The sequence below is a fragment of the Pleurodeles waltl genome, chromosome 6, assembly GCF_031143425.1.
Source record: "Pleurodeles waltl isolate 20211129_DDA chromosome 6, aPleWal1.hap1.20221129, whole genome shotgun sequence".
NCBI lineage: Eukaryota > Metazoa > Chordata > Amphibia > Caudata > Salamandridae > Pleurodeles > Pleurodeles waltl.
Genome location: NC_090445.1, coordinates 1,011,914,845 through 1,011,937,108, shown reverse-complemented (window position 1 = coordinate 1,011,937,108; position 22,264 = coordinate 1,011,914,845). Strand labels below are relative to the sequence as shown.

The 22,264-nt window shown below is 42.9% G+C and overlaps 2 protein-coding genes across 2 annotated transcripts; both read right to left on the bottom strand.

Annotated features, from left to right (window-relative positions):
* Positions 1 to 1,173: 1,173 nt before the first annotated feature.
* On the bottom strand, positions 1,174 to 2,304 carry LOC138302073 (actin-related protein T2-like). Its single transcript, XM_069242461.1, has one exon. It carries the CDS (start codon positions 2,302 to 2,304, stop codon positions 1,174 to 1,176), a length of 1,131 nt encoding a protein of 376 aa, XP_069098562.1.
* A 15,938-nt stretch (positions 2,305 to 18,242) lies between these two features.
* Positions 18,243 to 19,376, bottom strand: LOC138302072 (actin-like). The gene has a single exon (XM_069242460.1). It carries the CDS (start codon positions 19,374 to 19,376, stop codon positions 18,243 to 18,245), a length of 1,134 nt encoding a protein of 377 aa, XP_069098561.1.
* Positions 19,377 to 22,264: the final 2,888 nt, after the last annotated feature.

Here is a 22,264-nt window from a genome sequence, read left to right as displayed (position 1 = left end):
GTATTGAAGCAATATGATGCATTTGTGTTCTATCCCACTGCACTGGTGCCATTTTGTCAGCCTAGCACCAACAGAGGCACGCTTGCCCCATGATGCAAGGGTGCCTACATTTCATGCAGTATTGTTTTTGTGAAGAAATGGACACCTTCCTGTAAGAAAAACAATCCTAGGAGGCCTTTTCCTCTTTCTATCTATTTGGCAGAATGCAGCACACATAGACATAAGAAACCACCTGGAGAAAAAGTGATATATACAAGGTATAGTAAATCTGGTGATGCATCAAAATCCATGAGTGTAGCATGGAAACACCCACTGTAATACCCACAAAATGCCTCCCAAGCGCAGAGAAAGGCAACACTGCGATTTGCGCTGCCTTGCCTAACTTCAAATTTATGGATTTGCATGGCTTCTAAATATGATTTAGTGGTTTGTGCCACCGTAATGTCACAAATCGTGACATAGTAGCAGTGCATGGGCCTCATAAATATGGGCTTCTGTATTTGGACCTTCATGCCTTGTATTTTGCATTTCTTTTTAATTCTTATTCTGCGATTTTTGTAGTAAAACCCCTTAACGTTTTCATTGATCTAGAACTCATTTATTGAGTGGTCGAAGTGGCTGTGTAATTATTCTGCTAATTTGTTGAATCTGGTGTCATGGAGGATTGTGACTTTTTATCACAACATCAAGGATGCTGAAACATAATCGCCTGAGGTAAATATTAAGGTGATCTTAATTTTGTAGTCCGTGAGCCTATTGGGGTTCTGCTCCCACACAAGCAATCATTGGTGGCAGTAAATAAGTTAACTGTCAGTGTTTGGCATAGATAGACAACTATGATGACTAGATAACTGTTGTAGATAGATAACTTTGCTTATAAAATTGGACATCAGGCACACATGAACCCAAGTTCTCAATGCTGACCCCAGTCTGCAAAATGTAATGCCTAAGTACATAATCATAACTAACACACCAGTTCCCCAACACATATATTCAAAGAGTAAATATGTAAACAATTAATTTAAAACTGCTGTTCCACAAACAATTAACAAATAAAGTTGAAAGTCAATTTTATTGGCATCCACATGGACAAGCATTTAACAATTTTTGGTGTGATGATGCAGTACATTTCTTGATCCTTCTAACTCATATTCTTTATGTCTTTCAATAGATTTAGAAACACCTCCTGAGAACCACACTAGAACCAAATTCTTTATAGTGACTGCTGGTCACCCACATTTGTTTGAATGATGTCAGAGATGTGACGATCGAAGCTCCAACCCAGGTGGAAACATTTCTGTCTGATGGGGCAGTGATGCGCACTGTGGTTCCACAGGATGCTTGCTGTTGGATCTCTTTTAGTATCCTCTCGTCAAAGCCAGGGAAAAGTGTTGATCCTCCTGACAAGATGATGTTTCCATAGAGGTGCCTATGCAGTTCCTGTTCACATTTCATCACACTCTCAAACATCATCTTGTGAACACCGTGGGGTTCTCTACCAGAGACTGGGGGTCTAAAAAGAATCTCTGGAGCTCGGAAGAGCTGGTTATCCAGTTGAATAACTTTACCATCCGGTAGTGTGTACTCCATTGAAAGGTCTTCCACTCGCTTTTTGATTTCATAGCATGGATCTGCAGCCACATAGCACAGCTCCTCCTTAATGCCCTTGACAATGTCTTTCGCAGGCGAGGCAGCAAAAGCATGGCCACTATCAACAAGAAGCTTGGCCAAGCATTCAGTGATATCGTTGCCAGCAATATCTAGCTTGCACACAGCATGTGGTAAGTAGTAGCCGTCATAAATGGGTACCGTTTCAGTAACCCCATAACCAGAGTCCACAACCAATCCTGTAGTTTTTGCAGATGCATAAAGGGCCAATGTAGCTTGAACAGACAAATACATGGCAGGCACTTTTAGAGTTTCAAACATCACTTCTGTCATCTTCTCTCGATATGGCAATGGATTCAAAGGAGGTTCACTCATCAGGAGTGGGATGTCACTAGCCTTCACTTTAAGTTCCTCATACACATGTTTCCAGATCTTTTCCATATCTTCCCATGATCCGATTATACCACGTTCAACAGGATACCTGAGTGTCAGGGTACCCCTCTTAATCTCAACTTCTCGTCCAATAAAATGCTCCTTCTGGCATGCCCCAAAGCCAGTGGCTTTCACTCTGGATCGACCGATGACTGTGGCAAAGACCAGTCTTGGGACATTTTCTCCACTGATGCCTGCCTTAGTCAGCCCAGATCCATTATCAATGATAACAGGCAAGGCATCTAAGGTTTCATGATCAAACATTCTAAAAAATGGCTGCTATGAATGTTGTGTGAGAAATGCACAGGATTCAGAAGCTCTGCTTTCTAATACATTATCCTCCAGTTGGGCATGTTGTTAGCAGCACAGTCAGCATCAAATGCAGTCATTGTTGGTCAACATCAGGGCTGGCTCTTTAACTACTCAACAATGGGATACTTACTAGGCAACAATGCTTCTTGTCATAATAGATGAACCATTTAAAGAGAGAACGCCACCCTTTGAGAGGCTTGTGAATAATGCTTTGAATTAACTATTTATAAGACTATATTTTTAATTTCCTGGAATTTTAGGAACCTATAACATCTGTGTTCTAGGAAGTATATGCACCCCTTTGTAATTGCCTTACTAGAAATTAAATGATAAGCATCAAAATGTACCTTGGAACCTCGTGAACCATCTTGCTAAGAGGGGTTTTATAGGGAAAGCCATTAGACTTTGATAATCCTAGAATAATCTGAAGATAGTAACTGACACAGACCTGGCAACAATTTCATTAAACAGTGATAATTTTGAACAGTAACTAGTCACCCACCCTCCTCTGTAATGGGGACATACGAGGTGTAGTAATGCAGCTTCTACATCCTGTGTGTATGCACCCTATAATGAGAGTAGAACAGGTAGTGTTGAATTCCGGAACATCAGCACAAAGTCATACACCGTTAACTTGAAAATGTTCACTGTTGTTATCCATCATCTCCATCGGAGGTTATGGGATTAGTAGTGTCATCTATACTCACACACACACACACACATCATGTGCTATGAAGCAAAAATGTAAAATACAGTTTGTAGCCTGGTAAAAAAGTAAGAAAGACCTTAAATGATCTTTAATTTTCCCCATAGGAGGAACCCTGATGCTAAGGACCACATTTTAGGAGCCCCGGGAGTGATACATCAAGATTTCTATTCCAGGGATTATTGACACCGTTGCCCATATTTTTCAAGACAGGACAAGAACGCACCATATTTACCATTATATGGCTCATTCTTGTCCTCTTCTTGCACTGGAGCAGCCTAGCACCAATACAGACAACCTTGCATCATTGTGCAAGGGTGCTTGCATTACAGGCAGGAATGTATTTGTTCAAGAATGGATGCCTTCCTGAACAAAATCACCCCTTAGTGGTTCCTCTTTCTAAGTGTATTGCAGAGTGCAAAATAACATTTCTCTTTGTTGTGCCTCTGGTGAGAAAGCGTACAATTCTGATGCATTCCCAGGTTTATGAGTGTTGGCAAAGTTGGGAATGGGTCAGAATGCATAGATGAATGAGGGGGAACACCCATGCTCTACTCAAGTAATGCCTCCACCACTCAATATTAGGTAAGGAAGCATCTTGCACTGCTTTGCGTTACACCAGATTTGCCATGCCTCACAGGGTCACACTCAATCGCCATGTGTGGCCTGGTGAATCCGATTCTAGGTTTTACATTGCCCTCGGTTGTCTTGCATGGCACAAGGGTGACTCAAAACAGTGACACATCTGCCCACTAGTGTGTAGATCCTGCAGGCACACAAAAGTATTGTGGTATTCTGAGAGAGAACATGAGAGGCCCTTAAAAATGGGCAATTACAGTGGGAGTCGGAGTTACATCACTCTATTCCTGTGATGGTGTCAAATTTTCAGATTGATTGCATACCACAGAATTTTCCCTGTTTTGAGTTGGAGAAACAGTGTGGATATCGTGTTCTTCGAATTCTGTGTCTCTCATAATTCTCCATTTTGCCAGTAGCCTCTGCAACCTGCTGAATCTGGAATTACAGCATAGTAGGAATAGGCTTGCATTAGGAATGATGGCACTAGGGCAACTCGCTTAGTGACATTTCATTATATGCAGGCTACAGAACTTTGAACTGGAGCTCTTAGATGACAAAATAATTCAGAAGCAGATAGATCAAAACAAGGTCCAAGCCTTCTGTCAGGTAAAACCCCTAGTTACAAGTTACTGCTCTGGGGTAAAACATCAAAGAAAGTATATCACTTTATAGTTTAAAATAGGAGTGGATGATAAATTCTGCTCTGCTGGCGGAATTGGTGGACGTTTGGCAACGCCGCATTACACTTGTAACTCAGAGTTCTGGCCAAAGTCCACCAATTTGTTCTTGTGACAGGCTCACCATCAGTAAGTTGGTGACCATGAGCAAGAATTGGCGTCCCCTAGCATGATTTCAGGCACTAGGAAGGCACCCGGTGAGCTTTTCTCAGGGTGAACCATTGCAGGCAGCCGCAACCATTTGCATTTCCAGTAAGAATGTTAGGGCTCGAGTAGAAAATCTACTCAAGTATCAGCAAAATGAACTTGAGCAGCACTACCCTCTGACACACCGCATGGTGCCATTCGCACACATTTTCCAGCACAGAACAGCCTCCTGATGTTAAAAATAAGTGTAAAAGTGTGACATGACAATTCCCCCCTGTTCACAAAACTCTGTTGAGTTTCACAGAGTTTTCATGTAACTCCGCCAAATTCTGCAAAGTGAAACTCCTCGAGTTCCATGCACCACTGGTTTAAAATAGTTTAAAATACCATTGCATTTAATATAGTATCATTTTTTTTAGGTCTGACCTTGGGGACAGCTTAAACCAGACTGTTGTTTTCCAAAAACTATAGCTAACATACAGACATAGAGGGTCTTTTGGTCAGTGGGCTTCACCTACTGCTCTTTTAAATTATTATTCACATTTTGCTTCCATCTGTCACAGCATGACACAAGGGCAGTGGGTCCCCTCTCTCTAACTACTGGCTCCTTCATGTTAAGTGACTTCTCTAAGCTTGTGGACATTTTCACATCTACTTAACTATAACTGCATTCTCTCAGTAACTTTATACAGGTGAGCTTTTTTAATTTAATTTTTTATATTATCTCTAAATCATTGATATTCGTATGCCTGCCCTTACAGTTTCAGATGATTTGTTTCATGCCTACTTTTTAAAGTTGCTGTTATCAACTATTTAAGCAACATTGTGTTATTTAAGCTGCTTCCAATACGTGTGCTTCATTTAGTGGTGGACTTTATTCTTGTCGCCTTCACAAAAATATTACTAACGTGCATGGCACAGCTGTTTTTTTTTTTTACATAATTCATAGGAGACAATGACTTTAATGAATGAATATTTTCCTTTTTATTTTTGTGGTCTATACTTGAATACAAAATTAAAAACTGACCACTGAACCAGCATGCCAAGGCCAGAAGTATTTGTTTTGCAAATCCTTGTTATAATAATGTTTTCATATGTTGCACTACACTCTAATTTCTTTGAATATGTTAGTTGTATATATTAAGCTGTAGTTAGTTTTTAATAAATATATTGTAATAGTCACTTAATTTTGGGTTGTGTTTATTAGGATTTTTGGATGGTTGGTGTTTTTTAAGAGTATATTGAATAGTGTTCATTGAGTGCTATGTTAAGCATGTATTAATTATGCTAATATTTAAATTGTACATTATTTAGTTCAATGTCAAACTATTTCTAAATCATTTGATAATTTTGCCTTTGGGGTGCGATTTTATTTGGTTTTAGAATAGGAATTTTTTGTATTTAAAATAAGTATCATATACCAGTTGTTTTCTTATTACTGTAAATGCATTAAATTGTTATATGGGCGCACAATTGTTCTTAAATATTTTTTTATTTAAATATTAATGTTTATTAGTTTGGGAGATTTGTGTGTTTTCTTGATTGCTTGGATAATTCATTTTAAAGGAATAATAAAAATATTATTCTGAAGTCAATATTTAAAATTGTAATAAATTTGTAAAATGTATATAATTAATTAAATGATTTATCACATTGTAATGCATTTGATTGAAGCATAGTTTTATTTTTTACTGGTAATGCAATTTTTAAAAACACCTAATGGGAATTTTATTTTTTGGATATTGTGTTAGCCATGATTATTTATAATAAACTTTAAATGGTATAAACATTTGGGATTAAAAAAAAAAAAAAATTCAATTTAAAATAACAAGAAACGATTGCTGAATAAACAAAATGTAACAATTTTGGTAAAAGGATTAATTTGTAAATGATATTTTACATTTTACATTACATGCTCTTAATTTATAGATTTCATATGTTAAGTTATTAGAGTGACTTAAATATATATGCTTTCATGTGTGTCTGTGGATTAGTGGTTGGAAGACTGATGCTGATCTGCCAAATGTATAAGATGCCCCCAATGTTTGTTGGACTCGACTAGAGTTAGAATAGAACATTTGGGCCCTCCTCCCAAATTATATTCATTCATGTTTTTTGGACTGAAGTTCAACTTGCACATCTGAAATCCTTGCCCCAAAATTATGCATTCACAAATGTTAGTTTGACTCTAGTTAGAATAGTAATTGTGACCTTCCCCAAAAATATATGGACTGTCCCTGTCTGTTGGGCTGCAGTTATAGAATAACTTTGCCCGCCAAACATATGCCATTTTTACATTCGTTTGTTGAGCTGGAATTAGAACAGTATTTATGACCCCCTCCATGATTGCATTTTTTATAATATTTTGATTGGAGTTAGAATTGTAAATATGCCCCCTAGTTTAAACTTTGGGACTTCACATTATGTAGAATTTATAGTTCTCATGTTGATAGTTTGACTTTGATTTTGTGCACCATATTTTAGTATTTGATGTTCTAACATAAAACTTTTGGAGCTGGCCATTAGAATTGCCTGGGTCATGACTTCCAAACATGGCATGACAATATTTACACCAGGTAGCTTCACCAGCTATAATTACTGGCATACACACAAAGAGGTGCATATCTATGTGGTGGTTTTTAGTAGAATGATGAGCATCTGAAGGCTCTTTTTAGGGCTGTCACAGTTAACAAAACTGTAAGGACATTATGCCCACTTGTCAGGTAAGAAGGATAAGGTCCTTGGCTATGTTTTTGTTGAGGCTTGATCAATGACAATGCCTGCAGGCACATTATTTCTAAGCCTGAAGAGGAGTGTCTAAGTGCAAGAGAAGTGGGAGTGTGTTGGAAGTTCCCAGTCAAAGTTGTTTCCTAGAGAGGCAAAGCCTGCAAATGTCTCCCAGCACCTCAGACCTGTGTTGCCCCAGCCATGCTGCCTATGGCATAGGGAAGCAGAGTGGGAAAGAGTAGGAATATCTAATCTAGGAAGGCCTAATTATGAATGGATCCCTCCTGGGGGGGGCACAGAAGACCTTCAGGATTTCCAAGAGCTTGGTAATCCAGCACTAATGGCAATAAGTGAGTATCACCACTTGGTAAAGGCATCAATTCCAACTAGGTTAGAATGAATAAGGTGAGAATAAGGCTCAGGTAAGACCCAACTCCGCTGTGAGGAGGTGGGTCCTTCTCTAGACCTGGCCTTTAACTAAGTATTAGCCACGTGTTTTTCAGCTAAGGAAACTGACTCATAAGAGTTGAATGCTCCAATGCAACTTAAACTCCCTCCTCTATCATGCACTACATATACGCTGATGCATGGCCATTGAAATTACATATTTGATAACAGGGCACCACACTTCCTACTTCAGCAAAGAAGGCTATATGAACTACATAACTATAGCTCACTGTGAGAAGGTGGATTCTTTTTTTAAGTGGATGGTAGACCTCTTCAGGTACAAATGGACCTATTCCTTAAAAGGTCCAGTTCGGTCTCAGTAATGTAGACCTGTGCCCAACCCTTGATAGTTGTAGTACAGAGCAGAAAGGCTTAACGTAGGAGAAATATGCTAAGCATTTATCAGTACCAAAACAGTTAATATGTAGAAAACACAACACAATGAAAATACGACTTTAATTCATAAAAATAGAGAAATTTCAACAAGCAAATAGACACCAAATATAAATCAGAAGTATGGAAATAAACATATGTTATTTCAAAGATTTATTGTATGTAGCATCAAAGGGTCTGATTCACAAAAGTAAAATTTGACTTTTGATCTAACTTTAGACTATAAATCAAATGTTGGACCTGGCCCTTTTAGCAGGGTCATCCCCAAACGTGTTGCCTCCTTCCTCCTATCTTTTCTAAACAGTTTTTGTTGGCTTTCGGACTCTGGGCCCTTTACCACTGCTAACCAGTATAAAAGTGCATATGCTCTCTTTGTAAATTGCATTGGTGATTAGTTTTTCAATGATTGGCATATTTGATTTACTAGTAAGTCCCTAGTAAAGTACACTAGAGGTGCCCAAGACCTGTAAATCAAATGCTACTGGTGGATCTGCAGCACTGATTGTGCCACCCACATGAGTAGCCCTATAAAAACATGGCTCAGACATGACACTGCAGTGTCTGTGTGTGCAGTTTTAAACTGCCAATCCGACCTTGCAAGTATACCCACTTGCCAGGCCCAAACCTTCCCTTTTTTATATGTAAGATACCCCTAAGGTAGGCCCTAGGTAGCCCCATGGGCAGAATGCAGTGTATGTGAAAGGTTGGACATGTACTGATGTGTTTTACATGTCCTAGCAGTAAAATACTGCTAAATTCAGTTTTCATTGTTGCGAGGCCTATCTCCCTCATAGGTTGACATGGGGGCTGCCTTTAAATATCTTTTAAGTGCAGTTTACATTTCGGAGCAGATTGAGATATGGAGTTTCGGGTCTCTGATCTTTTGGTAAAGCTGGTTTTTAAATTGTCAGTTTGAAAATGCCACTTTTGGAATTTTCTTGCTTAAACCATTCTGTGAGTCTGCCTGCATGTGTATTCCCTATCTGGGTCAGACTGGCAGTTGGTTTGTTTGTAAATTCCCACTAGACAGTGACACAAAGGGTGCTGGGATGTAGCCTGCATATCCTGATGAGCCATCTGGGCTAGAGTGGAGGGAGGAGTGGTCACTTACACCTGAATGGTTTGTGCTTGTCTTCACACAATGCAGTCTCCAACCTCTTGATGTGTGTCTGGAGCCAGGCCTGGGCAAGGCAGGATCTCGTGGACAAGAGAGGCTTTCCTTTGAAGTTTGCCTACTTCAGAGGCAGAAAGGGGTATAACTAGTGGAAGCAAAACCCAAGATTTTCAGATTACTTCTGGAACCAAGAGGAACCTCTGCCAAGGAGAAGAGCTGAAGTGCTGGAGGAGCAGTACTGCCCCTTTGCCTTTGACTGTGCTTTGCAGGGTTGGCCTGCAGTTGCTGCTTTTGCCTGAAAGAGGACAACGACTGGACTTTGTGTATATTCCTGCTTGTCAAGTGTCTCCAAGGGCTTGGACTGAACTTATCTCCTGTTTGAAGTCAAAAGGGTCATCAAAGACTTCCTCTGCCAGCACCTTGACTCTCTGCTGAGACTACTGCCCTGCCTAGTTGTGCCCTATTTAGTCGCTGGGCCCTTGTGGGTGAAGCTGGTAGAATAAGGACGAAAATCCACGCACAGGGGGCCGTGCGGGAAAATTTTGATGCACCACCTGCAACATGGCTGTAAAAATGATGTGCCATCCGCCGCGTGGCACATTTCAATGCATCACTTGCATCGCGACTGGAGAAACAACGCAACACCCGCTTTCGGCTGCTGAAAATGATGAAAACCCTCATGCAGTGGCGTTTTCGATCACCATGCGACCAGGATTTCTTACACCGCATCGCTGGGAGTCAATGTAATCCTGAAGCTGCACATATCTGACGTGCCCCCTCTGGAAATCGATGCATTGCTCTCTTGTGGGAGAGAAAAAGAACGCATCGCCTACCCAACAGGAGAAGAAATTATGCACGGCTTCACTTGCGAGTAAGGAATCGACGCAACGCTGACTTTTCCATTGCACGTTCACCCTTGCAGCTTTATTGAGAATTTCTCTGCACTTAAATTCTTCTGTGCCTTACAATCCACGTCTGGTTGGGTTAGTTGATGTAAACCAGGTACTTTGTGTAACAACAAAGTTTCCATTGTTTTCTATGGATTAAGAATATATTCAGAACTTTACTTGTGTATGTTGGATTTTTGTCATTTTTGTCTTATTTACTTTAGATAAATATTGTCTGTTTTTCTAAACTGGTTTTGTGTCCATTTTGTAGTGTTTTCACTGTGTTTTGGTACATATACTTTACACATTGCCTTTGCGAGAAGCCTGACTGCTTGTGCCAAGCTACCAAGTGGGTGACCAGGGGTTATCTGAGTGTGTATCTCCATTGCCCAGACTAGAGTGAGGGTCCATGCTTGGACAGAGTGCAGACTGACTGCCAACCAGAGACCCCATTTCTAACATCGAAAGTTCTACCTTTTCAGTATTCAGAACAGTAAGATAGACCTTTATGTCCTCCCTCAGAGCTGAAGCTCCTGAAAAGTTGTAAAGTTAGACTTTTGCCCAAATTTAAACCAAAAGTTAAATTTTACCTTTGTTAATCGAACCTAAAAAGTGTAAAGTGTAAACTGCTTGTATTTGGACACAGTAGACCAGTAGACCAGATCAAGGTCAAAAGTTAAAGGTGAGAGCAATAGAGCCAGGTTAGATACAGGAATCAGATTTGGTCCAATGGAAAGTTTACCTTCTGACTTAGGGCCTCATTATGACTTTGACGGTCGGAATTATCCAACTGCCAAAGCCACAGGGAGGAGGTTGCCATCATACGGGCAGCCTCCCCTCAGTCATATTACAATGTTTCCACTGGGCTGACTGACATTGTATTACAATGTTTCTGCCAGTCAGACCAGTGGAAGCAGTGCCACTGCATTGACCTCGACTCCCTTAAGGGAGCCGAGGCCAATAACATGGCACACCAGCACCCTTGGAATGCGCACTGTCTGCAGTGCAGACAGTGCGCATTCTGCAAACATCGTGCATTCTGCGGGTGCTGGCAGAAGGGCCCAGCCATGGGCATGGGCATGGGCAGTGCAGTGGAGGGGTGCCCCTGTGGCCCTCAGCACTGGCTTCTAGCCAGCCTTTTCATGCCGGGGACCCTGCCATGAAAAAGCTGGCAGAAAAAGGACTCCCAATCAGCACGGTAGCGCTGAACTCAGCACCGCTGTGGCTGACCACAACTCCAACCGCCGCCACCCTGTTGGGAACCATGTCCCGGGTGGTGGGGATGGTCCATGGTCCATACACCATGGTCGTAATCTGGCGGTCGTACCATCAGCAGTGCGGTGGTCTGACTTTGACCACCAATCTCGCAACCTTAATACCATCAGACTCGTAATGAGCCCCCTAGTCTTTGTCTTGAAGAAAATCCTCACCAAGGTGCCAGCTGGATGAAAAGAGGAGTCCATCGATGTAGGCTGGCAGAAGAGCAGGACCTCTTTAGGATTCTCAGCCTTGGTGAGAAGTGCACAGCTCTCCATGTTGTGGACAGCAGAACTCTGAGTGGGTGAAATTTGAAGATCAAGCCCAGGATGGCATTGGCCATAGAATTTAGGACCCGTTCAGCAAGGTAAACCAGCAAGTTGAGTCAGACCAGCAGTGCGATGTCAGTGGCGGCAGCTCAGGGGTGGTGTAGTGCAGCCTCTGGTTCTTTTGGAAAAAATCCTTGAAAACATTTGTAAGGCCCACCGATTAGGGATAGGTAGGAGAAGTACACACTGACCCTTATCCAACGGTCCCCGAAACTTATGGACACGGCTTGGGGGCCAGGAGTCAAATCAGCGGAAATCACTAGCAGGGTCCAGGGCAAGTCTATTGAAACTGGTCCGCTGCAACTATGTTCATTCTAATGACTTTCATACTGTTGTTGATCATTTCATTTTATCAATTTTGGGTATATTCCATCATAGCGTCTTCTCACAGTTGAGTAATTTGCTGGATAAGGATTTGAAGTAAGACAAGTGGTCTTCAATCTAGTTCACACTTTACTGAAAAGGTACACCTGGATGTGAGGGGAGGTGGGTCTATTTTCAGTGGAGAAAAGGGAAGGCTAGCATAGCTTAGGGTTCAGAATCTTCCTTCACATTTTTTTGCCTAACATTCAGAATCTTCCTTCACCTTTCATTGCCTAACATTGTGATGTTATTTTATAGCATTGCATTATGAACTTAAATGCTCCTCAAGAACGAAGGACACATTTCTTCAGAAATCTTAATGAGTCCCATAGTGACTTAAGCCCTGTAGTGACTTTCCAGAGTGCGACAGGGAAAAAATACAAGAACAGGTGCTGGAATTGAAGGCAGCCACAAGGATGACCCACAGATGGATAAATATCAAGAGCTAAAATTGAAAATCTGTAAAAGGTGTTGAATCTCCAAAAGAGAATTCTGTAGATAACGTTTTTTTTTTTTTCCAGATTTCAAAATGGCACAAAGAGGGAGATGTTTCAAATCACACATTATGTCAAATGTGGGTCTGATTATTAAAACCTATATCTTCTGAATCTACAGTCACCAATTGTGCTATTGGACTCTGTTGCCTTTTGGTTCTATACAGATGGCAAGATTCTGGAATCCAGACAGTTGTGGGTAGTCTGACACTTTGCAGCACCGACAAATGGCATTGTCCAGAAACAGCTCATAATAATCTTTAAAAAAAATTGTGCCCCCTCCTGCCCCTATCCGAATGGATGTGCTATTTCTCTCACCCCTAATGGCTTTCATAGTTAGATCCCAGATCCCTTTTCACTAAATAGTACATTTTCCACGACTAACAGGACTCATGAGACTGGGATGGACCTTAGTTTGTAGAGCAAGACACTGGCCCAATGTCTGAGTTTCTTTGTCTTGGAAAACTCAGATAATTATAAAAAATGCAATATTACTTTAGGGGTGAATAGACAGAGAACTGAGTGGTGGGATGCTTTAATAATTATTATCAAATATAAGCAGCATAGCTGCAAAGGGGTCCTATTTAACTTCTAAATCATTTGAATAAATACTCTTATACCATATGAGGACAAGGGGGCCAGCATCTACTCTACCCCAGATAGTTGTGTGAACAGAACTATCAGATGGGATGCAGCGATTGCCTTGTAGTTTAATCTGGGCATTTCTGTTAGGATAAAACTGTCAATATCTCATGGAACTTTAACAATGAAGGCACATCAAAACCTGTCTCGCCCTTGATTGATGTCCCCCAATTTATTTAACTTTTGTAGCATGCAACATGTCTTTAGAATGTGTAAATGCATAGCTGTTAATTTATAATTTTCTATGTAAGATTCTGTGAATCTTTGCTTTGTTAATGATTGTAACCTACTTGTGCACTTACAAATCAAAATCTGATGACAATGATAAGTGAAACCTTATAATGGAAGACCCATGACAGCCCAGCTAATTCACTGCAATGACCATTATAGTGCGCTCATCACCAGGACGTCTCTTGGCATGGCCAATCAATTCACCTACGAAAGGAAAGCTTTGAGGGCTTTGTGTTTTTAAAAAGTGGATGGATGAGCAAAGTGGCTGATATTTGTGGTCAGGAGTTCTAAATGATAGGAACATATACTGAGACAGTTCTACCTCCTATATTCATCAGTCCAATTTGGGTCACAATCCAAAGACTTTGGGTCTGACTAGAGTAAGAGGGGAAAGGTTACTCCATAGGTTATTTAGGAGGGTGGCCACTGATGCACTAAAACACCATAGTATACAAGGAGTGATGGATGGAATCCACAAATTAATATCAGTAAATAGTAATCAGTCGGGCCACACACCATGCCACCTCAGTTTGGACCCAGAATATGCAAATCAATCTTGGCCCTGCTCCAAGGGGAATTGTCCAGCCAAAACTGCCAGACCAGGTCCTCCCCTAACTGAACACAATCCAACCAGGACCAGTTTTGCACGAATTATGGCACTTCAGCAAGGTATAGCTTGGTTCAAGTAGAACAGTATGCACAGGACCCACATCTGGGCATACCCATCCCACTTAGGGCAACACACTGTAGTTTACATAAATGTGATGGATGGAATGGTTGATTTAATCTCAGCCACAGGTAATCACTGGGCCCACATCCCAATCCATTGTGCTTTTTCACACCATGGCACCTCAGTTTTAACCCAGCATATGCAAATCAGACTTGATGGTGATCCAATGGGAACAGTCCAGGCCAAATTGCCAGGTCCTCCCCTTCTCTGGTATTCCCAAACGTTGGTGTCTACAACACCATAATATACCTCAAATGTCAAACCTATCAGATATCACCTTCATCACACTGTTCACGGAAACTAGACTATTTGGATGAGCACATTCTCTTTTAAACTCAACCCCTCTAAAACAGAATTTCTCCTTTTTCATTCATTAAATAAACCTCCTTCAGTTCATTACAAGCTATACAACCTATCACCCTTTGCTTCAAGTCAACATTGATTTCCTATGTTAAATGTGCACCATTGAATAAAATATATTGAATATACATTGATGTGATTACCAATTCCAAACTAACTAATAACACTTCATTCTATCACTACCTCCTGAAGAAAATCAAAGTCTCTATTCCACCTGAACACTTTAGGAGCACGGTTCAAGCCCTGATGCTTTCGCCACAGTTTATCTTTCTCCCCATCAGAGCCAACCTACACATGACTGCCTGCTGTGTCAAGGATCCAAAGAAATTTTATCACGTCATTCCAGCCTGAAAGACCTTGATTGGCTGTCACTAGATGCTAAAATATTTCATAATAGCCTGCATCACCCATAAATTAATACACTTAAAATTGCCCAAACTCAAGCCCTCCAGAGGACCATCACGAATGATTCCAGAAATCCTGAAAATTAAAAATCCAAGACCTTGAAACATGTGTTTCACCACGAGACTCTGGAACAACAATGCCTGAAAACCAACGGACTAATGACAACCTTCTGCATTTCATCAGAACCTGAAACAGAAATTTGAAAACTCACGTCTTCTGAACCTATCTGTAATACACAGACCACTTCTCCAACAGCTTGTTCATTCTAAAACAGACTTTCAATACAACCCCACTTGTTAATTTATCATTTTCGTACATTGTATTGGTGGTTTGATGTGGAGGATGGTGACCCACTTCTAAATCAACAGAATTGCGGCTGAAATTCAGAGGTAAATGTTGGGGTGTCTGGAGTATTGGGGTTCAGTAAATTATTGGGATTTGACTCCCACATTTTAGCGATATATGAATGCATGATTGATGAGCTAGTCCATGTTTTTAAAACTTTGCTTTGTTAATGAGTTGGTCTTGGTGTGGATTTAGGGAAAGAATGATTGACTGAAATGTACAGATTTTCTCGGCTGCTAAGTAAATTGAAGTAGGCCCTGTAGAATAGCTCCACAGTTTAAACAACTGATTGCCTTCCAAATATCTCTAGTATGAAATACATCAAACACCATGATAATAGTCTTGTTGTACATCTAATGCTCTCTTACAAACCATAAAGTGTATGCCATGTCAAAGTCAATGCACCATGTTGTCCTTTCACACTGCTACAGTGAATTGCCTTCGAAAAAAACTTTCATGACACAATTATGATCTATAAATTATGTGCTTACTTCAACCAATTTTATGAGAGTTCAAAATCGAAAGGAATAGACATGAAATAATTCAATAAAGGTGTCTCTGTATATGAAGACATATGCAAAAGTGTGCACATCAATTACTTCGACAGAATTGTGTAATGTATATATTTGTGTTGTGCTACCTGCGTGACAATATACTTTATCTACTGGTGTACTGGACAGTTGTAAGGGCCAAAATAAAATTCCATAATAATGAACACACTACAGGAACCTCCTACAATTTCGAAAAGAGTGGAAACCGTACATTTTGGGCCACAGTGGTCCATAGAGAGCCTCAGATTTCTAGATAGATGTAACAAAAGTAGAGCGGCTAAGGATAGGTGCTTAATATGAAAAAGCCTTTCCTTTATTGTTCATTTGTATGTGAGATAAAGAGCCCCTTGTTGTAATTGAGCTATAACTTGATATTGACCAGATCAACATGGTAAGTTTTTTTGCCTAACCTATATTAGAGACAAAGGGCCAGATGTAGCAAAGCTTTCGCGACTCGCAAACGGCGAAAATCGCCGTTTGCGAGTCGCTAAAGACACTTTGCTATGTGAAATGCATTTTGCGAGTCGGAACCGACTCGCAAAATGCATTTCCGAGTCGCAAATAGGAAGGGGTGTTCCCTTCCTATTTGCGAGTCGCACTGGTATGCAATTTCATTTGCGACCGCACGGTCGCAAATGAAAGCGCAGTTACCATCCACTTGAAGTGGATGGTAAACCAGTCGCAAACGGGAAGGGGTCCCCAGGGGACCCCCTCCCCTTTGTGACTGGACCAAAAAACATTTTTCAGAGCAGGCAGTGGTCCAATGGACCACTACCTGCCCTGAAAAATACCGAAACAAAAGGTTTCGGTTTATTTTTCAAAGTGCAGTTCGTTTTCCTTTACGGAAAACGGGTTGCACTTTGAAAAAAAAAACTGCTTTATTTAAAAGCAGTCACGGACATGGAGGTCTGCTGACTACAGCAGGCCTCCACCCCCGTGAGTGCCCTGAATCGCTATGGGGTCGCATATTGCGACCCACCTCATTAATATTAATAAGGTGGGTCTTTGCGACCCCATAGCGACTCGCAGAAGGTGTCTGAGACACCTTTCTGCATCCCAAATTGCGACTTGCAATTTGCGAGTCGCAGGGACTCGCAAATTGCAAGTCGCAATTTGGGATTTTGCTACATCTGGCCCAAAATTATCAATCCATTACTGCAAAAGATGACGATATACACTGTCACACCTGGGTAAGAATCTGCTATGGTCTATGGTATCTTTAGTGGCTTGTGCAAATCACGAACAATAAGACAGATTGCCCTTAAGAATTAGTAAGATTGACAAGTCGGGGGCGATTGCAAACTGATCGGCAAAAATCAGACGTGGGAGAATAAAGCAATTCTATGAGGAGCATGCAACATCACTCTGAGTCAGTGGAGAGTAGAAAGGATTCTCACTAACCAAGCATGATGTCTGACATTTTTGATACTAGTGTCCAGAGATTGGTTCTGTTTTGTTTTGTTTTTGCTTACAAAGTTTGTTCTATATTGTTTCTGTATCAGGCAACACATTGTGGTGGTCATTCTGACCCTGGCGGTCTTTGACCGCCAGGGCGGAGGACCGCGGGAGCACCGCCGACAGGCCGGCGGTGCTCCAATGGGGATTCCGACCGCGGCGGTAAAGCCGCGGTCGGACCGGCACCACTGGCGGGGTCCCGCCAGTGTACCGCGGCCCCATTGAATCCTCCGCGGCGGCGCAGCTTGCTGCACCGCCGCGGGGATTCCGACCCCCCCTACCGCCATCCAGATCCCGGCGGTCGGACCGCCGAGATCCGGATGGCGGTAGGGGGGGTCGCGGGGACCCTGGGGGCCCCTGCAGAGCCCATGCCACTGGCATGGGCATTGCAGGGGCCCCCGTAAGAGGGCCCCTACATGTATTTCACTGTCTGCTGCGCAGACAGTGAAATACGCGACGGGTGCAACTGCACCCGTCGCACAGCTTCCACTCCGCCGGCTCGATTCCGAGCCGGCTTCATCGTGGAAGCCTCTTTCCCGCTGGGCTGGCTGGCGGTCTGAAGGCGACCGCCCGCCAGCCCAGCGGGAAAGTCAGAATTACCGCCGCGGTCTTTCGACCGCGGAACGGTACCCTGACGGCGGGACTTTGGCGGGCGGCCTCCGCCGCCCGCCAAGGTCAGAATGAGGGCCTGTGTGTGTTGGTAGCCGAGGGTCATCTGTTTCCACATACCTGCAATCTTACACCAGGAATGTAAACTTTTATCAATAAATCAAAAAAAGTTTTTATCATGTTTTGCAAATGTATATGTTTGAGGTTTTCGCTCAGGTCACCATTAGGCATAATACTATTGATTTGTAACTAGCAAATGTCAATGCTCAAAGGCAGATTTCTAAGATTTTTTTCAAATATAGAAACTCACGCAGGTAAAGATGCAGCACTATAATCGTTTCCATTTATTAGCTCCCTTGTGAATACATTTGTGGACACTCCCCACCTCCCTACCTCTTATTTAGGTTTCGATGTGTGAAACATTGATGCTTGGTGATTCTCTTCAAAAGCACTTTCTGTGGACCACGACTGGACCAAATTCTTTGTAATCGCAGGCAGTGACCCACATTTGCCTAAAAGATGTCAAACAAGTCAAGATGGAAGCACCGATCCATACGCAATATTTTCTTTCAGGCGGTGCTATGATCCTTACTGGAACACCGGGAGGGGCCAGCAGCTGCATCTCTTTCAAAATTCTCTCATCTAGTCCGTGGAAAAGCGTGGAACCACCAGAAAGTAGAACATTTTCAAAGAGCTTCCTGCGGACATCAATATCACACTTCATGATACTATTAAAGATCATTTTGTGGACCCCAGGGGCCTCAATGCCAAGGTTAGCTGGTATAAAGAGGGTCTCTGGGGCCCGAAAGAGCTGGTTACCAATTTTGATGATGTTACCATCCGGCAGCTTGAAATCTTTCATTAACTCATCGGATTTGCGTTTCATTTCCTGGATTGGATCCAGAGCCACATAGCAGAGTTTCTCCTTGATGTTTTTCACGATTTCTCGCTCTGCCGTGCTCACAAAAGAATGTCCACTTTCCAGGAGCAGTCGCATGAAGTATTCGGTGATGTCACGGCCCGCCACGTCCAACCTGGACACCGCATGGGGCAAACAGTATCCCTCATAGATGGGAACAGTGTGAGTGACACCATCACCGCTGTCCATAACAATACCAGTGGTACGTCCTGAAGCATAAAGTGCCAGGGTGGCTTGGACCGCGACATACATGGCCGGTACATTAAATCCTTCAAACATTATTTCTGTCATTTTCTCTCGATTCTGAAGTGGGTTTAATGGGGCTTCAGTCAGTAAGATTGGCCTCTCACAGGACTTGAGTCGCAGTTCACACTCATATACGTGTCTCCAGATCTTCTCCATGTCCTCCCAGGAGGTGACAATGCCATGTTCGATCGGGTATTTCAAAGTCAGGACTCCCCTCTTACACTGGGCTTCTTCTCCAATGTAGTACTCTTTTTGTCCAGCTCCTAGCATGGTGGATTTGACTTTCGAGCGGCCAACAATGGAAGTGATGACTGACCTTGGCGCATTATCCCCGGCAATGCCAGCTTTGCACAACCCAGAGCCATTGTCAAATATCACAGCTGGGATCTCTAAAATCTTGGTATCGAGCATTGTGAATGGTGCAGGAACACGTCTTGGGGAGATGCTGCCTTGAGAAATTCCTGTTTGTAAATGTCCTGAAAAAGAACGTTTGTCCAGAGAGATTCCAGATTTTGATGTCACAAAGACTCATGTTCCATTTCACTCCTGTGAGATTGCATGGGCATTTTGCTCTGATGCCCAACACTATTTTCTATGCAGTTTGCCCCAAGTCCCTACAAGCCTTATGGGTAAGCACTTTAAAAAAATCTGAACAAAACCAAAGTGACACAACAATGGTTCTTGATGAGGCTATCAGCGATTGTTGAAATGATACAGTAATTCAAGAGCAGTGCCAATGCAAGCCTTATGGGTAGGTACTTTAAAAATCTGAACAAAACGAAAGTGACACAACAATGGTTCTTCAGGAGGCTTTCGGCGACCGCTGAAATTATATAGTATTTCACGAGCCCTACCAAATTAAAATCTCATTTGAATTGAGAATTTATAACAACGTATTTAATATCCTGATTTTTTACACTGACCCATAAGCCTCTGAATGATTTCAAACCCAAATCATCAACTTTGCGAAAAAAGCAGTGCTATGGAATAGCGAGGACTTGTTCACTGGCAAGGGCAAATTGGAATTCAGACGCAAAATCTCGTTTGTGCCTGAATTTGCAATTACTATTGCTAGAGAAAAAGCACACTCCTTTGGATTTTCCTCTGCACGATATCTCCCAGACATTCTGAGTTTGCATACAGCTTGGGAAAGCATGGCCTATTACCTTATTACACTCCAGTATGGAGCATGAAACTGTGGAGAAATAACTCACCTGGTATATACTGCACGCAACGGGATGAGTATTCAAAGGGATGTACAATCATCACTTAGGTGTGGGTATGAGAGGGAGTAACCCCCATCGATTTCATCGTGAAGTGACAAGGAGGTAAGAGTGACAGACAGATATATATCGTGAACAGTGGATCAGCTTAGGGGTACAATTTAAGAGAACAGGTTAAAAACTACATTGACTTGGCAAGACAGGCAGGGCTGTGTATCAAAAAGGCAATGTTGAAATGGTCATGGCCCACAAGTGTTATTATACACTGAGGCCCAGATTTAAAAGAAACTGATGGAGCGTGGCACTGTGACAAATTTGGCAGCACCGCACTCCGTCATTCTCACAACGCAAGGATGTGCTGTGTTAATAGTATACTGCGCATCCCTGCGTTGCCCCCCGCGCCGGCACTACATTTGATGCCAAGCACCATTGCAGCCACCCTTGCACCATGGTGCATATATGGCTGCGTTGAGGGGGAGATTGTTTTTGTGAAGGAAAGGACACCTTCCTACACAAAAACAATCTTAAATGGCAATTTGCTCTTTCTATGTGTGCTGTAGAATGCAGCACACATAGAAATCGCAAAAAATTAGGAGAAATAAAAGTATTTCTCTTTGTTGCGCCATGCTGACGCTACCCCTGGGGTGGCATTAGATTTTGGCACTGCCTTAGGTTTACAAAAACTCATAAATCTGGGGCAGTGTCAAAATGCAATGGGTGCAAATGCAAAATGCAAAGGGATACAAAGTGGCACAATGAATGCATTGCTTTGTAAATTTAGTGCTGCGATTTTGGCCTTTTTGGGCCACATTAGCGTAAATAAATACGCTAATGTGATGCAAGGAGGCACTAGGGACTCTTAAATCTGTCCTATAGTCTGAAGCCCTCATCCTGGCCATAGTCTCTCACCACTTAGGCTTAGGGCCTGATTCTAACTTTGGAGGACGGTGTTAAACCGTCCCAAAAGTGGCGGATATACCACCTACCGTATTACGAGTTCCATAGGATATAATGGACTCGTAATACGGTAGGTGGTATATCCGCCACTTTTGGGACGGTTTAACACCGTCCTCCAAAGTTAGAATCAGGCCCTTAGGCCCTCATTCTGACCTTGGCGGGCGGCGGAGGCCGCCCGCCAAAGTCCCGCCGTCAGCTTACCGTTCCGCGGTCGAAAGACCGCGGCGGTAATTCTGACTTTCCCGCTGGGCTGGCGGGCGGTCGCCTTCAGACCGCCCGCCAGCCCAGCGGGAAAGAGGCTTCCACGATGAAGCCGGCTCGGAATCGAGCCGGCGGAGTGGAAGCTGTGCGACGGGTGCAGTTGCACCCGTCGCGTATTTCACTGTCTGCGCAGCAGACAGTGAAATACATTTAGGGGCCCTCTTACGGGGGCCCCTGCAATGCCCATGCCAGTGGCATGGGCACTGCAGGGGCCCCCAGGGGCCCCGCGACCCCCCCTACCGCCATCCGGATCCCGGCGGTCGGACCGCCGGGATCTGGATGGCGGTAGGGGGGTTCGGAATCCCCTCGGCGGCGCAGCAAGCTGCGCCGCCTTGGAGGATTCAATGGGGCGGCGGTACACTGGCGGGAGCCCGCCAGTGGTGCCGGTCCGACCGCGGCTTTACCGCCGCGGTCGGAATCCCCATTGGAGCACCGCCGGCCTGTCGGCGGTGCTCCCGCGGTCCTCCGCCCTGGCGGTCTTTGACCGCCAGGGTCAGAATGACCGCCTTAGTTTTTAAAAATTATAAGTCAAGGGGGTTTAAAGTAATTCCTAAGGTCCGTCTCCAGCATTGTCTAGTGACTTGTTTTTCTGGATACAAGGCTTCCTAGGTTTTATTCTACCTCAAAACTCTTCCTTTCACCACCCTGAACTTCCTGACTCTTTAACTCACCCTTGCAGACTCTTTTTATCCCTGCTTTCTCCCTTTGCCACACCCCGTGAAACTATTTCGACCCTATTTCTTTCTCCCTTTGCTGCCTTTGTCTGTCTTGCTCAGGTTTAAAGTCTGAGGATGACAAATATCTTTGGGTCTCTAAAATCGAATGTTGATACCCACTGCTTGTAACCAATGGCAAAAT

Coding starts and splice junctions, on each gene's coding strand:
- LOC138302073 (XM_069242461.1), bottom strand. CDS start 2,304: ATGTTTGATCATGAAACCTTAGATGCCTTGCCTGTTATCATTGATAAT.
- LOC138302072 (XM_069242460.1), bottom strand. CDS start 19,376: ATGCTCGATACCAAGATTTTAGAGATCCCAGCTGTGATATTTGACAAT.